Below are 17,740 nucleotides of genomic sequence, written 5' to 3'. Positions count from 1 at the left end.
AACTAGTTATAAAACATAATATAAACTAGCTCAAAGCGTCAAATCATATCAAACAACACCAAAGCAATGGATCGCACATCGATTTAAGCCTAATGAACTAATAAACTTCCAACTTTTTAAACCAATGCCAAATCATATCAAACCAATCCCAAATGATCTCAAATTTTGCACACAAGTCATAAATGACACGACGGACCTATTCCAAATCTCAGAATTAAAATCCAACTTCGATATCGACAAAGTCAACCCTCGGTCGAACCTTTCAACCTCCCAAACCTTTAACTTTCCAAATTTAGTCAAAAATCATCAAATCAACCTACAGGTCTCCAAAACAACATCCAATCATACTCTTTGTCACGCCCCGAACTTGGGGTAGCGAGATCGGCACCCAATGTCTTACCTATCCTTGCATACCAACTTGCAATTAAGGGACTCTGAACATATGATGTCATACTTTTGGCCATGGGCCACATTGCAAGACGACAACGAATGCTGACTAAATATGAATATAAAGCTTGGCCAACAAGGCCGTTATATTTATTACAACTGACAAACCAACCAAATATAGATACAAGGCCTGAAAGCCCAACATACTGCACTAACTGACAAGATATGCCTACAAGCCTTTACTAATGGATATACTGTGATCAGAACGGCTATCCGACCTACTCATGATATATATACGTATATATACAAGATATACATAAGGATCTAGACCCAAAAACTCCGAAAGGCATGGAGCTTACCAATCAAGCTCAGCTCAGGCAACACTTATTGAAGAGGCCTACTCGTCTGTCTGTCTGACCTGCACGCATGAAATGCAGCGCCCCCAGAAAAGGGATGTCAATACGAAATAATGTACTGAGTATGTAAGGCAATATACTGAAAGCTTAAACTGAACTGATAATATAATAACTGCAAGTAGCTGGAAGTCAAAGATAATCTGAAGATATGCTTACCTATTGATACTGACTCAATTTTCTCAATATAATAAGTAAAATAGTTGTCCGGCCCTATAAGGCTCGGTATACATATATATCTGCTTTGTCGTAGTAGGCTCGCTCATAAGCGCTTGGCCATACTAGGCTCTGTATCTCGACCAACTGGGCTCGCTCGTACGTGCTCGGCCACAGTAGGCTCGGTATATATATAATTGCTCTGCCATAGTAGGCTCTCTCATACGTGCTCGGCCATACTAGGCTCTGTATCTCGACCAACTGGGCTCGCGCATAAGCGCTCATCCACAGTAGGCTCGGTATATAATTTACCATCTGATCAGAGGTTGCCCAATAGGGGTCTGCCCATCGATTATAGCTCGATGGTAATGAAAATACTTTTAATACTATATATATAAACTTCTCTGCTCTCTTAACTGTAAGAAGAAAATACTTAACTGAATATGAAGTCCCGATAAGGAGAATATTATAACTTACAACACTAGGAAAATATACGCAATTTGCGAGACTAGCAAAATATACGTAAATTCCGGGATATGAATGTAAAGACGAGATCATGCCAAATGAAAGAAGAGCTTAGCCTTAACATACCTGGAGTAGGGAAAAAATCCATATAATATCTCGGAAAAGATTGTACCGTACTCCTTCAGAACCGTAAAATTTTTACGTTACTACTGTTCTAACAATTCTCGTTGGAATTGTTTGCAAAATTTCATTGGAAGCCTTTTCTTTCCGGATGAGCTTAGTGTTCTTCTTTTGAACATTGAGAATGAACGTGAGACACTTCTTTTGACTTCCATTATCAAGGATTTATTGCCTATGATTATTTGAAAAAAGACTTTCATTTGCGTTTTTGTTCTCCGCCAAAAATGAATCAACTTTTAAAAGTGATCTATTTTAAGAAGTGACCAAATTCATATATACACCTTTAGTGTTAAATGTTTTACACGTGTATACTAGGTAGACACTAACCTTATATGACTAATAAGTCATATGCTTGGTAAGCTTTCCTTGCTGCCACGTTTCCTTTGGGGGAAATTATTAATTTTTATCCCCTTATTCGTTAATCGGGTAATGTTTTGTTACCTGGTAATTAATCTATTACCTGTATAATTTAAGAATTATCACAAATTACTTAAAATTCTATTTATTTTCAAAATACTTCATATATACTTTATATATTACACTACCGTGGTCATATGGTACCTTGCATGGTATTAGTTTATAATTATCGGGTATTATCGCTCGACCCGTATTTTATTCCAAATTGTCCATTTTCAATGAAACTCATTTTCTTTGACTTGCTTCCCCTTTTACCTTTACGAATTTACTTATTACTTGTTTGAAATAGCATAATCCTTATAATCTCCAAATAATCTTTTCCTTCGACTAATATCAGTTACCTTATGACAAATTCAACGTACAACACTACAGGGTGCAACATCGTCGTAATGTAGTACTGCGGGATGTGACACCTCACTTCCGGCTCTCATTAATTTATTTATGGCATACTTTCATGTACGAAAATATGGGGTGTAACATAATTCCCCCCTTTGGAACATTCGTCCTCGAATGTTGACTGATGTGCTTATCGTCCTCATATCACATAGCTCTTGCGAATACTTTAGTAGTCCTTTTTCCATCTAGGCAACTGTTCTGTGAATAAGTCCAAAGGCTAGGGCATTCCCCCCTTTTAAGCCTCTTTCTCACACCACGACTTGTAGGTGGAATCCTTCTGATCTCGTAATTATTGCTACCTTCTATCATGCAACGTTTACGACTCTAACTTTGTATGTGCACCTATGCGATTCTTCTCTTCTCTTTCCTCCAGCTTTTAGCTAATCTTTAGGCTTCACTTTATGAACATATACAAAATTATGTTAAGCTGTCCCTCTGGGCATCATTAGCTTTACTATATCTAAGTAGGTTGTACTATACCATAATTCTTACTTCGATTTATCATTACTGAAGTCTGCTACCGAACTCCAGGTTACTCTTGTTATTTATCTTATATGCATAAAGCTAAATCCTTTAACGCTTCTTCATTATTGTTCATCTTAAGACTGATGGCCCAATCTCATCTTGTACTTTGCAACTTTTACCCACCTTAATGTTGTTCGACAATCTACAATTTGAAGACTTGAAACTTCTTACGTAATACATTGTCGCTAGGGCCCATGTCTCATCGGGGACACCTGGAGTAATTAGATTGATCCACTTAGGAGCAATACTATACTTCCATAACTGTATTTTATAGAATCCCAATGTGATTCACCTTACGTGGGTATTTTAATCCCGTAAAATTCAAGAAATCCCCTTCAATTCATTACTCAATCGAAAGGTCCAAACGTTACCCTTTATCTATCACAATTATACCCTCATTTTACTATCAGGGTAGCATTCCATCTTTTCAAAATGCTACTAGTCTTAGACTCCTTTGAGTTCATTCAGGCTATACTAAGCTTTCTATAACTTAGAGAAACCATCAGCTCTTCTTGTTTTTATGGGTTTAATCCCAAGGACTTATCCATTCTCGTCACCTTTTCACTTGCCTTTTCTTATCCTTACTCATGTCTTCCTAAACCTTGTCGCTCTACCATAATTTATCTTGCAACCTATACATATCCATTTATACTACTTGCAACTTTTCTTCAACTTGCTTGTACCATAGATTTCCTTATGTTATTCTGGAATATCAAGCGAGACGTCACCTCATCTCTAACTCTTCTATACTCTTTTAACTACACCTCTCGATACGTAGAAATCATAGGCTGGAAGATATGCCACTAACGATGCCGCTATCATTCCTGGATTTTGAATCCCCATGCTTATAACCTTTTATCCGAAGTATGGACTATTCATAACTTTCTGCATTTTAGTATCTCGTATGTTGTTCACTTTTACCTTACTTACTTAAAAATATCGTATCATATCTTCTATCTTTTTCATAACCTCCCTTCCATCTAGGTGTAACTCACGTCCATAACTTGAAGCTCTATTATAATACTCGCACCTCTGGTACACACAAAATCCGGTGGGAGCTTCGTACTGACTTCTTATGAGGCTGGTACTTCTTCTAACTGGCTTCCGTGCAGAGCCCTTATAGATTATGGTTGTTGTGTTATTTCTCTTGAACATCTGATATTAAGAGCGATTCTAACATGTTCTCAAGCACAACTTCTATAATTTTTCCCCTAGGTCCAATAGTCAGACTCTTGATTCACTTAGGTGATGTAATTCTTTAGTTTCCTCTTCTTTCTGATCAGTCTTTACGTAGGCTTAAGCTATCTTTCGATTCGTGGCTCATGGTATCAGTTATTACCTTAGCCTTTCATGGGTATTATGGAATATCCCTGATACAATCTTCTAACAATTCAATCCTTTGTCTATGCCCTGGTCTCAATTCTTTCTTTTAACTTATATCAGAGTCTTCTATGGCTGTATGATTGTCAACAAACATAATGCTCCAAAATCTTGAGTGTATCCATAACGTACTAACTCTGGATCATTGATCAAATAGTTCTTTCATTCAATCTCAGCTTTCTTTAAACGTGTGCAATTACTTTTCCTGATCTTTTCGCCCCCTTGTTGCGTCCATACTTAGCTTATCTTAGTGTCCACACTTGCCCGAGTTTTCATACAACTCATATGATCTTGAATATTACTTTTAATTCTTGCTTCCCATTTATTAGCCACGGTAGGTGCCACTTTCCTTTGGAATGCTTACAATGTTGTTGTGAGATTGTTGTTACACGACCATTTCCTCTTTAGGTCGTTGTGCTTAGGTTGAAGCCTTATTTCTTATCTCCTCAGCTAGTCTTTCGTTGTAGTACTTAGGGAGAACCCTTGACTCTCGTAAAGTTGTGAGCTTATACGGACCTTTTTTTGATGTCCTTACTTGCCTATAATCATCCGTAGTTGCTTACTTTCATGACCTTGTGCTTGTATGGTTGCTTCTAAACTGATATTTTGACTGCCTTCCCAGTGGTACTTTCTTTTATCCCCGTAATACTCATACAGTACCTTTAACTACCTCGACGTTTGTTTGAATATACTTCAAGTATTATAATGATATTCTTCGAGGTTGAATTCACCATGTTGGGTTCTACTATGTTTATCTTATACGATCTGATGACTCGTCTATAACCTCCTATTTAGCCATAACTGGGATCTTCCTGACCAATTACTAACTACTCGTTGGCCCATTCTTATATCAATGTTCCTTGTAATCTTTCTTGGGTTATTTCCTTTGTCTTAACTTACGTCTCGCACTGGCTCCTTATTTATTAATAACAGCTCGGGCAGGAACCTTTACTTGCTTTACCATTCCATAGTCACTAGAACCACTTAATTCTGACTTAATGTCACATCACTCCACATTCCCCCCTTTAGGAGTGTACTAAAAGCTGAAGCCATGAGGATCTACCTATAGATGTTTTCCCTCTTCATCCTTGGCGTCGTTTCTCTACATCAATGATCCTTACTCGCCTTGCGGCAATTCTCCTGTAAAAAGGATGACAAATTCCCTTACTCGCGAGGTTGACACATAGCGTAACTGGCACATACAGTCTCTTAAACTTAACTTTTCTCACATTGCTTGATCTAGGGAAGCTTCTTCCTGAATGATTTTTCTCTGAATTCATCGTGAATCTCCTTTTGTGGTCCGTCCTATTATTACCGGAACATGATCTGAAATTCTCAAAATGCTGATTATTATGAAATCACTCAGTTCCTAATTCATATTTAGTTTATCTTGTTTACCAGTCCATATTAATTTCTATTACTCTGCGGCATAACTTTTCCTCTTAGTAATCGCGTTAGAGTTGCGAACTTATTTCTCGAAATGGGGATATGACCTTATGGCCTATATTCTTTTATTGTCTTAAAGTAACGACCCGACCGGTCGTTTTGAGCTTTTGCACTTCGCTCGCCAGTTCTCGGGCATAACTTACCCCGTGTGGTGTATTATGACTTATGTAAATCGTTGGTGTTGGGTTTCAGGTTAATCAGAATGAATTTGGAAGAACAATCTCAGTTAAAAGCTTAAAATTTGAAAGGTTTGACCAAGATTTGACTTATGTGTATTTGATCTCGGATTGAAATTTTTATGATTTGGTTAGCTCCGTTAGGTGATTTGGGACTTAGTAGTGTGATCGGAATGCATTTTGGAAGTCCGTGGAAGGTTTAGGCTTGGATTGGCGAAATTGAGATTTCGGCTTTCCGGTTGATAGGTGAGATTTTGATATAAAGGTCGGAATGAAATTCCGAGAGTTGAAGTAGCTTCGTTGTGTCATTTGGGATGTGTGTGCAAACTTTCAGGTCATTCGGACAAGATTTGATAGACTTTTTGAGCGAAAGCATAATTTAAGAGTTCTTGGAGTTCTTAGGCTTGGATCCTGTGTTAAATTGGTGATTGGATGTTGTTGTGAGCGTTCCGTTTGAGCAAGTTTGAACGATGTAATGGGATGTGTTGGTACAATTGGTTTGAAGTTCCGGGAGTTCCGGCTAGGTTCGGGGATGTTTTAGTGCAAAAATCATAGCCGTAGCAGGTCCACAAGGGTTGCAGGCTCCGGAACTCACTCACGCGGTCCCCACAAAAATAAGTGCGCCCTCGGTAAGTGCTGTACGTACCGCACAAAAGCGGGCGCAGCCGTGGTAGGCGTCGCGCGGACCGCACAAAAGTTGGCGCGGCCGCGGTGAAGAAATGTTCCGCTAGTCCTATTTCAGAAGCTCATATCTTTTGATCTACAAGGAATATTGAGATGATTCAAAAACGAAAGTTATAGCCCTTCGTGTCTAGTTTCCGTAAAGGTAAAGATATTGCAATTTAAACATCTGTAGAGAATGTTATGGCCAAAATACGAAAGTTTATCACTACAGAGAAAGGCTTGTGCGGCCGCGGTTGTTTTTGCGCGGACCGCACTGGCTAGCGCGGACCGCGGTCGATTTGATGCGGCCCGCGGTGGCTGAAATCTTAGAGGTACTCTATAAATACGAGGTTTTGGATTTTATTTAATATTTTGACCTAGAGAGCTCGGATTTTGACGATTTTTCGAAGGTTTTTCAAGAAATTCATCGGGGTAAGTGATTTTAACTCAGATTTGGCTAGAGTACATGAATCTATCACTGAATTCATCATTTAATTCGTGATTTGGGATGGAATTTGGAAAGAAAATTGTGAAACCTTTCAAAAATATAAAACGATCATTTGAGGGACCAAATGTATCGGAATTGGATAATTTTGGTATGGTTAGACTCGTGAGAGTATAAGGATTCTAGTTTTGTGAATTTGGTCAAATTTCGAGATGTGGGCCCGGGGATCGGGTTTTGGTAATTTCGGGAATCGTTCCCTTTATTGATTGATTTCATTTGGGCTTCGTTCCCTTAGCATATTGTGACATATTCGTTCTAATTTTGGATAGATCGACGCACGTGGAGGCTGATTTGAGGGGCAAAGGCGTCGCGAGCTAGAGATTTCACCGGTTCGACGTGAGTAATGATTGTAAATGATATCTTGAGGGTTTGAAACTCCGGATTTGCACATCGTAGTGTTGTATTGAGGTGAGACACGCGCTAGATGACGAGCGTGGGGTCTTTTACTATTGGGGATTGTGACTTGGTCCGTACTGATTGATGATTTTACCGCGTATTTAACTGAAAACTAATTGTTATCATCATTATTTGGGCTGAATGCCATCTTTGGGCCTAGTGCCAGCTATTTGAACGCTTCGGGGATTCTTGTTTGATATTTCCTCACTGTTTGATTATATAGTTGAACTCAGTCATGTTATTTTCTACTGTTTTCAAAACTCAACCATGTTTACTCTGCTCTAACACTTGAAATGGTATTTTAAATAATATTTTGGGCTGAGCATCATGTTTTACTGTTGCCCGAGGGGCTTATGTGAATTTTGACTGAGTAAGGCCAAGGGCCTGTATTGTGAGGATACTCTTGGATCGGGCTGCACGCCGCAGCAGTGAGATACTGATTTATATGATGCCGAGGGCCTAGATTTGATGCCACGAGATGGCTTGATATTGCGCTTGGGCCGTAAGGGGCCCCTCCCGGAGTCCGCACACCCCCAGTGAGCGTCGTCGACGATAAATGGATCGGGCTGCACGCCGTAGCGATATATGGATCGGGTTGCACGCCGCAGCGGTGCTGGTACTATTCTATGTGTTTACTTTATTTCATTTGTCTGCCATTATCTGTTGTTGTGCTACTTTATGTGATGTCTATTTGATTGTCTGGCATTATCTGTTAATTGAGTGTTGCGCCTGAGGGTCGGATTTCCGTGCTTATCTGCACTATTTTTTTTGCATTCATTTGCGTAACTGTTGAGAAAGTCATTTTTAAAAGAGTTTTAAACTGAGCTAAGATATTTCTAAAGATTTCACATCTTCACTATTTTTCTCAAAGGGTTTTTACTGCCTCTCTACAGCATGTTGGTTGCTTTACGTGATTTCTTACTGCTCAGTTGTTATTTACCTTTATTACTCACTGAGTTGGAGTACTCACTTTACTTCCTGCACCTTGTGTGCAGATGCAGGTATTTAAACACCCAGTAGCGGGTTTTGAGCCGATCGGAGGCTAAGTTATCGGAGTTTAGCAAGGTGACCGCCAGCGTTCGCGGCACCGCATTTCTTCCTTTTGTTTATCAGTCCTATTTTGTATAATTCAGACTGTGTAGTTGTATTTATACTCTAATAGATGCTCGTGACTTGTGACACCCCGGTTTGGGCTGTGTCGGGATGGTTTCTTCTATTGTCATCGTTATTTTCCGCAAATTATGGCTATTATATCATGTTTAGAACTATTTATGATATTTAACTATTTAAAAGAAATGTTCCGTTTTGGTCTGGCTGGCCTTGTGTTCACGAGAGGCGCCATCATGACCGGGTTCGGGAATTGGGTCGTGACACTTAAGGCCCATCACATTTCATCTCTTCCTTCATTTGACAATAGGTTCTGTAACACTCTACCGTTTTCATCAATGTATCACACCTTATTCATAATGCTTCCTTATCTCTCTTCTCATTATTCTGCTAATATTTCTTTATATCCCTTTTCTTGTGAAAACTTCAATACACATTCTTTCGCTTTTAGATTTCCTTGGCTCCATCCAGTGGCTCTTCAAGTTGCTTAACGTTTTTGCTTTACTAGGGACGCGAGCTACACTAAGGTAATATTTATCCCTTCAAGGCTTATAGTGTAAGTCTTTGTAGTACTCATATCTGGCTACACTAGATCTATTAGCACATTTGCAATATCCTACGGAAATGTCAACTGACGCAATCAATTCATCCATCATATCTTCTTATACTACTTTTGTTAACCCCTATAGGACATATCTGGAAAGGGTGTGACCAATTGTATATACCTCTGTTACTATTAAATATAACTCAAGAAGCTTATGTTCCTCTGCCTCAATTATAAACACTGTTAACCTTCATTAACTAGGTATCTCATACCCTCTTTCACCTTGCTCCTTTTACTTGCCGAAACTTGTACTTATCTTCTTAATCTCTCATTGTCCTTCACCATAAAGTGATGGATAGGCATTCTTGCCTTAAGGCTTCTTATCAGGAAGCTTACCCATTTCAGTACACCCATGATCTACTAAATACCTCATATTTACTTATCGTAGGCATAATATAAAATTCAATTCCTCTTAATCAGTTCTTCCACAACTATCTCTCTTTCCAGCCTTCTTTCGGGAAGTAGGCATCGTCTTATTACGAATAAAATAGAATTTCAGAACTAGGATTCTTATAAGTGATCTCTACCACACAATCTAGAGTAAGAAGAAAGAGTGACAATCCTAAATGCTCTGTAGCCTCCTGCTTATAAGTGTGGTGCACGACACACCCATAAACAAGACTCTACTAGACACGGCTTGTAGACTCCCTAGGACATAACTACTCTGATACCACTTTTGTCACGTCCCGAACTTGGGGGAGCGAGACCAGCACCCAGTGCCTTACCTATCCTTGCGTACCAACTTGCAACTAAGGGGCTCTGAACATATGATGTCATACTTTTGCCCATGGGCCACATTGCAAGACGACAACGAATGCTGGCTAAATATGAATATAAAGCTTTACCAACAAGGCCGTCATATTTATTACAACTGACAAACCAACCAAATATACATACAAGGCCTGAAAGCCCAACATACTGCACTAACTGACAAGATATGTCTACAAGCCTTTACTAATGGATATACTGTGATCGGAACGGCTATCCGACCTACTCATGACATATATACATATATATATATATATATATATATATATACAATATATACATAAGGTTCTAGACCCGAAAACTCCGAAAGGCATGGAGCTTACCGATCAAGCTGAGCTCGGGCAACACTTATTGAAGAGGCATACTCGTCTGTCTGTCTGACCTGCACGCATGAAATACAGTGCCCCCAAAAAAAGGACGTCAGTACGAAATAATGTACTGAGTATGTAAGGCAATATACTGAAAGCTGAAACTGAACTGATAATATAATACTGCAAGTAGCTGGAAGTCAAAGATAATCTGAAGATATGCTTACCTGCTGATACTGACTCAATTCTCTCAATATAGTATTAAAATAGTTGTCCGGCCCTATAAGGCTCGGTATACATATATATCTGCTTTGCCGTAGTAGGTTCGCTCATAAGCGCTCGGCCATACTAGGCTCTGTATCTCGACCAACTGGGCTCGCTCATACGCGTTCGGCCACAGTAGGCTCAGTATATATATAACTGCTCTACCGTAGTAGGCTCGCTCATACGCACTGGGCCATACTAGTCTCTGTATCTCGACCAACTGGGCTCGCTCATAAGCGTTCGGCCACAGTAGGCTCGGTATATAACTTACCATCTGATCAGAGGTTGCACAATAGGGGCATGCTCATCGATCGATGGCAATGAAAATACTTTTAATACTATATTTGTAAACTTCTCTGCTCTCTTGGCTGTAAGAAGGAAATACTCAACTGAATATGAAGTCCCGATAAGGAGAATATTATAACTTACAGCACTAGGAAAATATACGCAATTTGCGAGACTAGCAAAATATACGTAAATTCCGGGATATGAATGTAAAGACGAGATCATGCCAAATGAAAGAAGAGCTTAACCTTAACATACCTGGAGTAGGGAAAAAATCTGTATAATATCTCGGAAAAGATTATACGGTAATCCTTCAGAACCGTAAAATTTTTACGTTGCTACTGTTCTAACAATTCTCGTTGGAATTGTTTGCAAAATTTCGTTGGAAGCCTTTTCTTTCCGGATGAGCTTAGCGTTCTGCTTTTGAACATTGAGAATGAACGTGAGACACTTCTTTTGACTTCTGTTATCAAGGATTTATTGCCTATGATTATTTGAAAGCAAGACTTTCATTTGCGTTTTTGTTCTCCGCCAAAAATGAATCAACTTTTAAAAGTGATCTATTTTAAGAAGTGACCAAATTCATATATACACCTTTAGTGTTAAATGTTTTACACGTGTATACTAGGTAGACACTAACCTTATATGACTAATTAGTCATATGCTTGGTAAGCTTTCCTTGCTGCCACGTTTCCTTTGGGGGAAATTATTAATTTTTATCCTTTTATTAGTTAATCGGGTAATGTTTTGTTACCCGGTAATTTATCTATTACCCGCATAATTTAACAATTATCACAAATTACTTAACATTCTATTTATTTTCAAAATATTTATATATTACACTACCGTGGTCATATGGTACCTTGCATGGTATTAGTTTATAATTATCGGGCATTATGGCTCGACCCGTATTTTATTCCAAATTGTCCATTTTCAAAGAAACTCGTTTTCTTTGACTTGCTTCCCCTTTCACCTTTACGAATTTACTTATTACTTGTTTGAAATAGCATAATCCTTATAATCTCCAAATAATCTTTTCCTTAGACTGATGTCAGTTACTTATGACAAATTCAACGTACAACACTACAAGGTGCAATATCGTCGTAATGTAGTACTGCGTGACGTGACACCTCACTTCCGGCTCTCATTAATTTATTTATGACGTACTTTCATGTACGAAAATATGGGGTGTAACATTCCTAAGTCCAAAATCTACATACGAAGCTATCAGTACCATCAGAACTCCACTCCGGAGTCGTCGACATAAAACACAAAATCTGGTAAGCTCTTCCAAATTAAGTTTCCAACCTTGGGACTAAATGTTCCAATTCACTCTGAATCATCCCCGGAACCAAATCAACTCCCTCGGCACCAAAAATAAACATAGAAGAAGTAATAAATAGGGAAACATGGCTACAATACTTAAAACGACTTGTCAGGTCATTACAATATAAGCCTCACCTAGTGATCAAACGGGATGACAATTTCTGGGAATTAAGATATTTAGATACATGTGAGTATTGTTGCGGAAGCCAAATGTATATAGTGTGAATAAGTCACAACTACTATACCAAAAATTATGACAACCACCAAATAATAAATAATACAATAAAGCAATAATAAAGGGAACACCAGAATTTACGAGGTTCGGCTAATTTTGCCTACTCCTCGGACACAACCAATATTTTTTTCACTCCAAAAATACAAGTGAAATAATACTAAAGAGAGAATATACAAATGCCTTAAACAGATGAGAATGCAAATGAGAGGTGTGTATCAATCCTAAACATTAGGCCTTCTTTTATAGGGGAAAAATCCCCCCCCCCAAACTTAACTCCCAACCAATGTGGGACTTTGGCATTTTGCCAAACTTCAACAAATCTCCACCTTGGCAAAATTCCACATTTTCAATTCTCTCTCAATAACAAATTTTGGTTGTGTCTTCATCTTCAATCTTCAGTGTTCAACAATGTTGATCAAATCCAAACAATGTTGAAACTTGATCGCAGTCACCACCTTAGTTAGCATATCAGCAGGATTCTCCGTAGTATGAATTTTCTTCACTGTGACTCCTCCTTCTTCTATGATTTCTCGTACGAAATGATACCGAACATCAATGTGCTTCGTCCTTGCATGATACACTTGGTTCTTCGCTAATTGAATAGCACTTTGACTATCACAAAAAATTGTGATACCTTTTTGTTCAACACCAAGCTCCTTTAGCAATCCTTGAAGCCAAATTGCCTCTTTCACAGCCTCTGTAATAGCCATGTACTCTGCCTCTGTTGTAGACAAAGCAACTGTTGACTGCAAAGTAGACTTCCAACTAACTGGTGCCTTTGCAAAAGTAAACACATAACCAGTAGTTGATCTTCGTTTGTCCAGATCACCCGCAAAATCTGAGTCACAATATCCAACGACAGACTGATTGTCTTCCTGCTCAAAAACTAACCCGACATCTACAGTATTATGAATATACCGTAGAATCCACTTCACAGCTTGCCAATGCTCCTTCCCTGGATTGTGCATATATCTGCTAATAACTCCAACAGCTTGTGAAATGTCAGGCCTTGTGCAAACCATTGCATACATCAAGCTACCAACAGCATTTGCGTATGGTACCTTTGACATATACTTTCGTTCAGCTTCATCCATTGGCGACATAGTAGTACTTAGCTTAAAATGGGAAGCAAGTGGAGTACTAACTGGCTTAGTCTTGTCATCTATGCCAAAACGTTGAAGTACTCTCTTCAAATATTCCTTTTGAGATAAACAGAGTTTCTTTGAACGTCTATCTCTAATTATCTCCATGCCAAGAATTTTCTTTGCCTCACCCAAATCCTTCATCTCGAACTCCTTCTTCAGTTGAATCTTCAACTTATCAATTTCTTCCAAATTCTTGGAAGCTATCAACATATCATCAACATATAGGAGAAGATATACAAAGGAACCATCTTTAAGCTTGTGCAAATACACACAATGATCGTATTTGCTTCTCTTGTACCCTTGCCACAACATAAACTCGTCAAATCGCTTGTACCATTGTCTAGAAGATTGTTTCAATCCGTACAACGATTTTTCAAGTTTGCACACCATATTTTCTTTTCCAGCAACTTTGAATCCTTCTGGCTGAGTCATGTAGATTTCCTCCTCCAAGTTTCCATGTAAAAACACAGTTTTTACATCCATCTGAACTAGTTCCAAATCCAATTGTGCTACCAAAGCCAACATAATTCTAATGGAGGAATGTTTTACAACTGGAGAAAACACTTCATTGTAATCAATTCCCTCCTTTTGAGCATATCCTTTGGCCACCAATCTTGCTTTGTAGCGAACATTTACTTGGTTAGGAAATCCTTCCTTCTTTGCAAATACCCATTTGCACCCAATTGCTTTCTTTCCCTTCGGGAGATTGGCCAATCTCCATGTATGATTCTGATGAAGGGACTGTATTTCATCATTCATGGCAATCCTCCACTTATCTTCTTCTGAACTTTGGACAACGTCTTTATAAGTGGTAGGAACATCATCAGCTACAATTGAGGTTGCACAAGCAACCGTCTCTATGAGACGAACAGGTTTCGTTATTGTTCTTTTTGGCCTGCTGGTTGCTATTGATTCAAGTTGTTGTTGAGGTTCCTGAGTTGGAATCTCCTCTACTGGCTCTCCTTCCAGAGGGTAATCTTCATTTGTTTCCTCCTCTGCTTCTTGTGTAGGAAAAATAAATTTTCCCTCAAACTCCACCTGCTTAGAAGCACCTTTATTTTGTTTGGTATCTTCTGTTACCTTATTTACCATAGATTCATCAAAGGTAACATCCCTGCTGAATATTACTTTCTTTGTCATAGGACACCATAAGCGATATCCTTTGACTCCAGAAGTAATTCCCATAAAAATAGCCTTCTTTGCCCTTGGATCTAATTTTGACTCCGTCACATGATAATATGCAGTTGAGCCAAACACGTGCAAAGAGTTATAATCTACAGCAGGTTTTCCATACCATTTTTCAAATGGTGTCTTGCCATCAATAGCAGCAGATGGTAAGCGATTAATGAGGTGGCATGCATATGTAATTGCCTCAGCCCAAAATTCTTTGCCCAAGCCAGCATTGGACAACATACACCGTACCTTCTCCAGCAAGGTCCGGTTCATACGTTCTGCCACTCCATTCTGTTGTGGTGTATGTCTAACAGTGAAGTGTCGGACGATGCCATCATTTTCACAGACCTTATTGAAATGATCATTTTTGTATTCACCTCCATTGTCTGTGCGAATACACTTGATCCTCCTGCCTGTTTGATTCTCCACCATTGTCTTCCATTTGAGAAAAATTCTCAACACTTCATCTTTGCTCTTCATTGTATACACCCATACTCTTCGGGAAAAATCATCAACAAAGGTTACAAAATAGTGCTTCCCACCCAATGAAGGTGTTTTGGAAGGACCCCAAACATCAGAGTGTACATAATCCAAAATGCCTTTAGTATTATGGATCGCTGTACCAAATTTAACCCTTGTCTGTTTCCCTTTGACACAATGCTCACAAAACTCCAAGTTGCAAGCCTTTACTCCTTTTAACAATCCTTGATCTGATAGAGTTTTCAAGGATTTTCCTCCAGCATGTCCCAAGCGCATGTGCCATAGCTTGGTTGCTTCTGCCTCTTTGTCGTCACTGGATGTTACTGTCGCTGTCCCAATAACTGTACTGCCACGATAGCGGTACATATTATTATTCTTCCGATTAGCCTTCATTACCACTAGTGCACCGGAGCATACTCTCATCACTCCATTTTCTGCAATGATTTTGAACCCTTTTGATTCTAGGGCTCCCACAGAGATGAGATTCTTCTTCAAATCCGGTACATATCGAACATCTGTTAATGTTCTGATCATTCCATCATGGTTCCTTAATCGTATTGAACCAATGCCATATGAGGTAAGAGGGCTGTTATCCGCTGTGTGGATGACTCCATATTCTCCTTCTTGAAATTCCACAAACCAGTCCCTGTTGGGACACATATGATGGCTACAAGCCGAGTCCATCAACCATATGTCTGATGATGTTAATGACTCTGTTGTAACTAATGAGAAGTCTGAATCATCACAATCAGCTACATTTGAATCCATAATGGCCTTTCCATTGTTATGTTTGGCCTTATTCTTCAACTTCGGACAGTCTTTCTTCCAGTGCCCCTTTTCTCGACAAAAGGCACATTCATCTTTGCTGGGTCTGGATCTTGACTTGGATCTTCCCTTCTTTGTCCTCGTTTGATTTTGAGGACGACCCCTCACAAATAGTGCTTCTCCTTCTCCGCCCTTCTGTTTTTCTCGCTTTCTTTGTTCATAGCTGTACAAAGCCGAACAAACTTCTCTGAGAGAAACTTCGTCATTTCCATGGAGTAGAGTAGTTTCAAGGTGCTCGTACTCATCAGGAAGTGACGCCAACAACATCAAGGCCAAGTCACCATCATCATAAGTTGTATCCATATTTTGCAAATCTGTGACCAACTTATTGAAACTGGTGATATGTTCATTCATCGTGGTACCAGGAACATAGGTGAAGTGAAACAGTCTCTTCTTCATGTACAATTTATTTTGACTGTTTTTCTTCAAAAATTTATCCTCCAGTGCTTTCCATAATTTACTTGCAGAAGTTTCCTTTGTGTATGGATATTTCTGCTCTCTAGCAAGGTAGGATCGAATGGTACCGCAAGCAACACGGTTGATAATTCTCCAATCTTCTTCTCCAATAACATCTGGTTTCTTTTCTTCAATGGCCAGATCTAGCCCTTGTTGAAAAAGGACATCTAGAACCTCGCCTTGCCACATCCCAAAATGTCCGGACCCGTCAAAAATTTCTACCGCAAATTTCGCATTTGACACAATTCTTGTCATAAGCGAAGATGCCAATGATGACGTATTGTTGACACTTGATGTAGATTCTTCTTGTTTATTGTCTCCCATATTTGACACAAATATTATTTAATAGCTGACGACACAAATCAAGATTATTTCCTTTCTGATGTAGAAGATCAGACTAAGCTGCAACTACAGAGCATACTCAGACAGAACCTTGACTCAGTTACCAAGATAAATCTTTTCTGATGTGGAAGATCAGACTATGCTGCAACCACAGAGCATACTTAGACAGTACCTTGGCTCTGATACCAATTGTTGCGGAAGCCAAATGTATATAGTGTGAATAAGTCACAACTACTATACCAAAAATTATGACAACCACCAAATAATAAATAAGACAATAAAGCAACAATAAAGGGAACACCAGAATTTACGAGGTTCGGCTAATTTTGCCTACTCCTCGGACACAACCAATATTTTATTTCACTCCAAAAATACAAGTGAAATAATACTAAAGAGAGAAGATACAAATGCCTTAAACAGATGAGAAGGCAAATGAGAGGTGTGTATCAATCCTAAACATTAGGCCTTCTTTTATAGGGGAAAAATCCCCCCCAAACTTAATTTCCAACCAATGTGGGACTTTGGCATTTTGCCAAACTTCAACAAGTATTATTATGGACTACAACACGAGTCAACACATCGAATCACTGGATCATAACATCTCGTTCGTGACTTGAAATTGGTCGCAACTCCTATCCCAACAAGATTCTCAAAAAACCATGGCTCAAATTTATCGAGAATCGTGCATAATGCAGTAAAGAGGATGAAAGAAGAGTACAATTTAATGCTATTAAGATGTTGTCGGTTATACATGCTCGAGTGTACTGAGGAACAAGCGGCAGTGGCTATTAGAAGGAATGTCCTAACAAACGAAGATTATCTATCAGATGACGTTATTGAGTGCTTCTATCCTACAAATTAGTGGAATTTCGATAATTTTATAGTGTATGACATTTTAGTTGAATATAAAAGCTACT

General features: G+C 38.9%; 1 protein-coding gene across 2 annotated transcripts in view; it reads right to left on the bottom strand.

Moving 5' to 3' along the window:
• Nucleotides 1-650: 650 nt before the first annotated feature.
• Nucleotides 651-17,740, bottom strand: part of LOC104223421 (CBS domain-containing protein CBSCBSPB5-like) — a 34,582-nt gene continuing 17,492 nt past the window's right edge. The window contains exons 15-16 of one of the 2 annotated variants that reach the window (XM_070160491.1): nucleotides 10,308-10,366; nucleotides 651-805 (exon numbers count right to left, since the gene is read on the bottom strand). In XM_070160491.1, the coding sequence (XP_070016592.1) occupies nucleotides 772-805; nucleotides 10,308-10,366 (93 nt within the window). In that variant the 3' untranslated portion in view covers nucleotides 651-771. The remainder of the gene's footprint in view (nucleotides 806-10,307; nucleotides 10,367-17,740) is intronic. The other variant, XM_070160493.1, reaches the window with a different exon arrangement.

Source organism: Nicotiana sylvestris, chromosome 10 (genome assembly GCF_000393655.2).
Source record: "Nicotiana sylvestris chromosome 10, ASM39365v2, whole genome shotgun sequence".
Taxonomy (NCBI): domain Eukaryota; kingdom Viridiplantae; phylum Streptophyta; class Magnoliopsida; order Solanales; family Solanaceae; genus Nicotiana; species Nicotiana sylvestris.
Note: the sequence above shows the minus strand (reverse complement) of the source record. Positions and strands in the feature narration are given on the sequence as shown.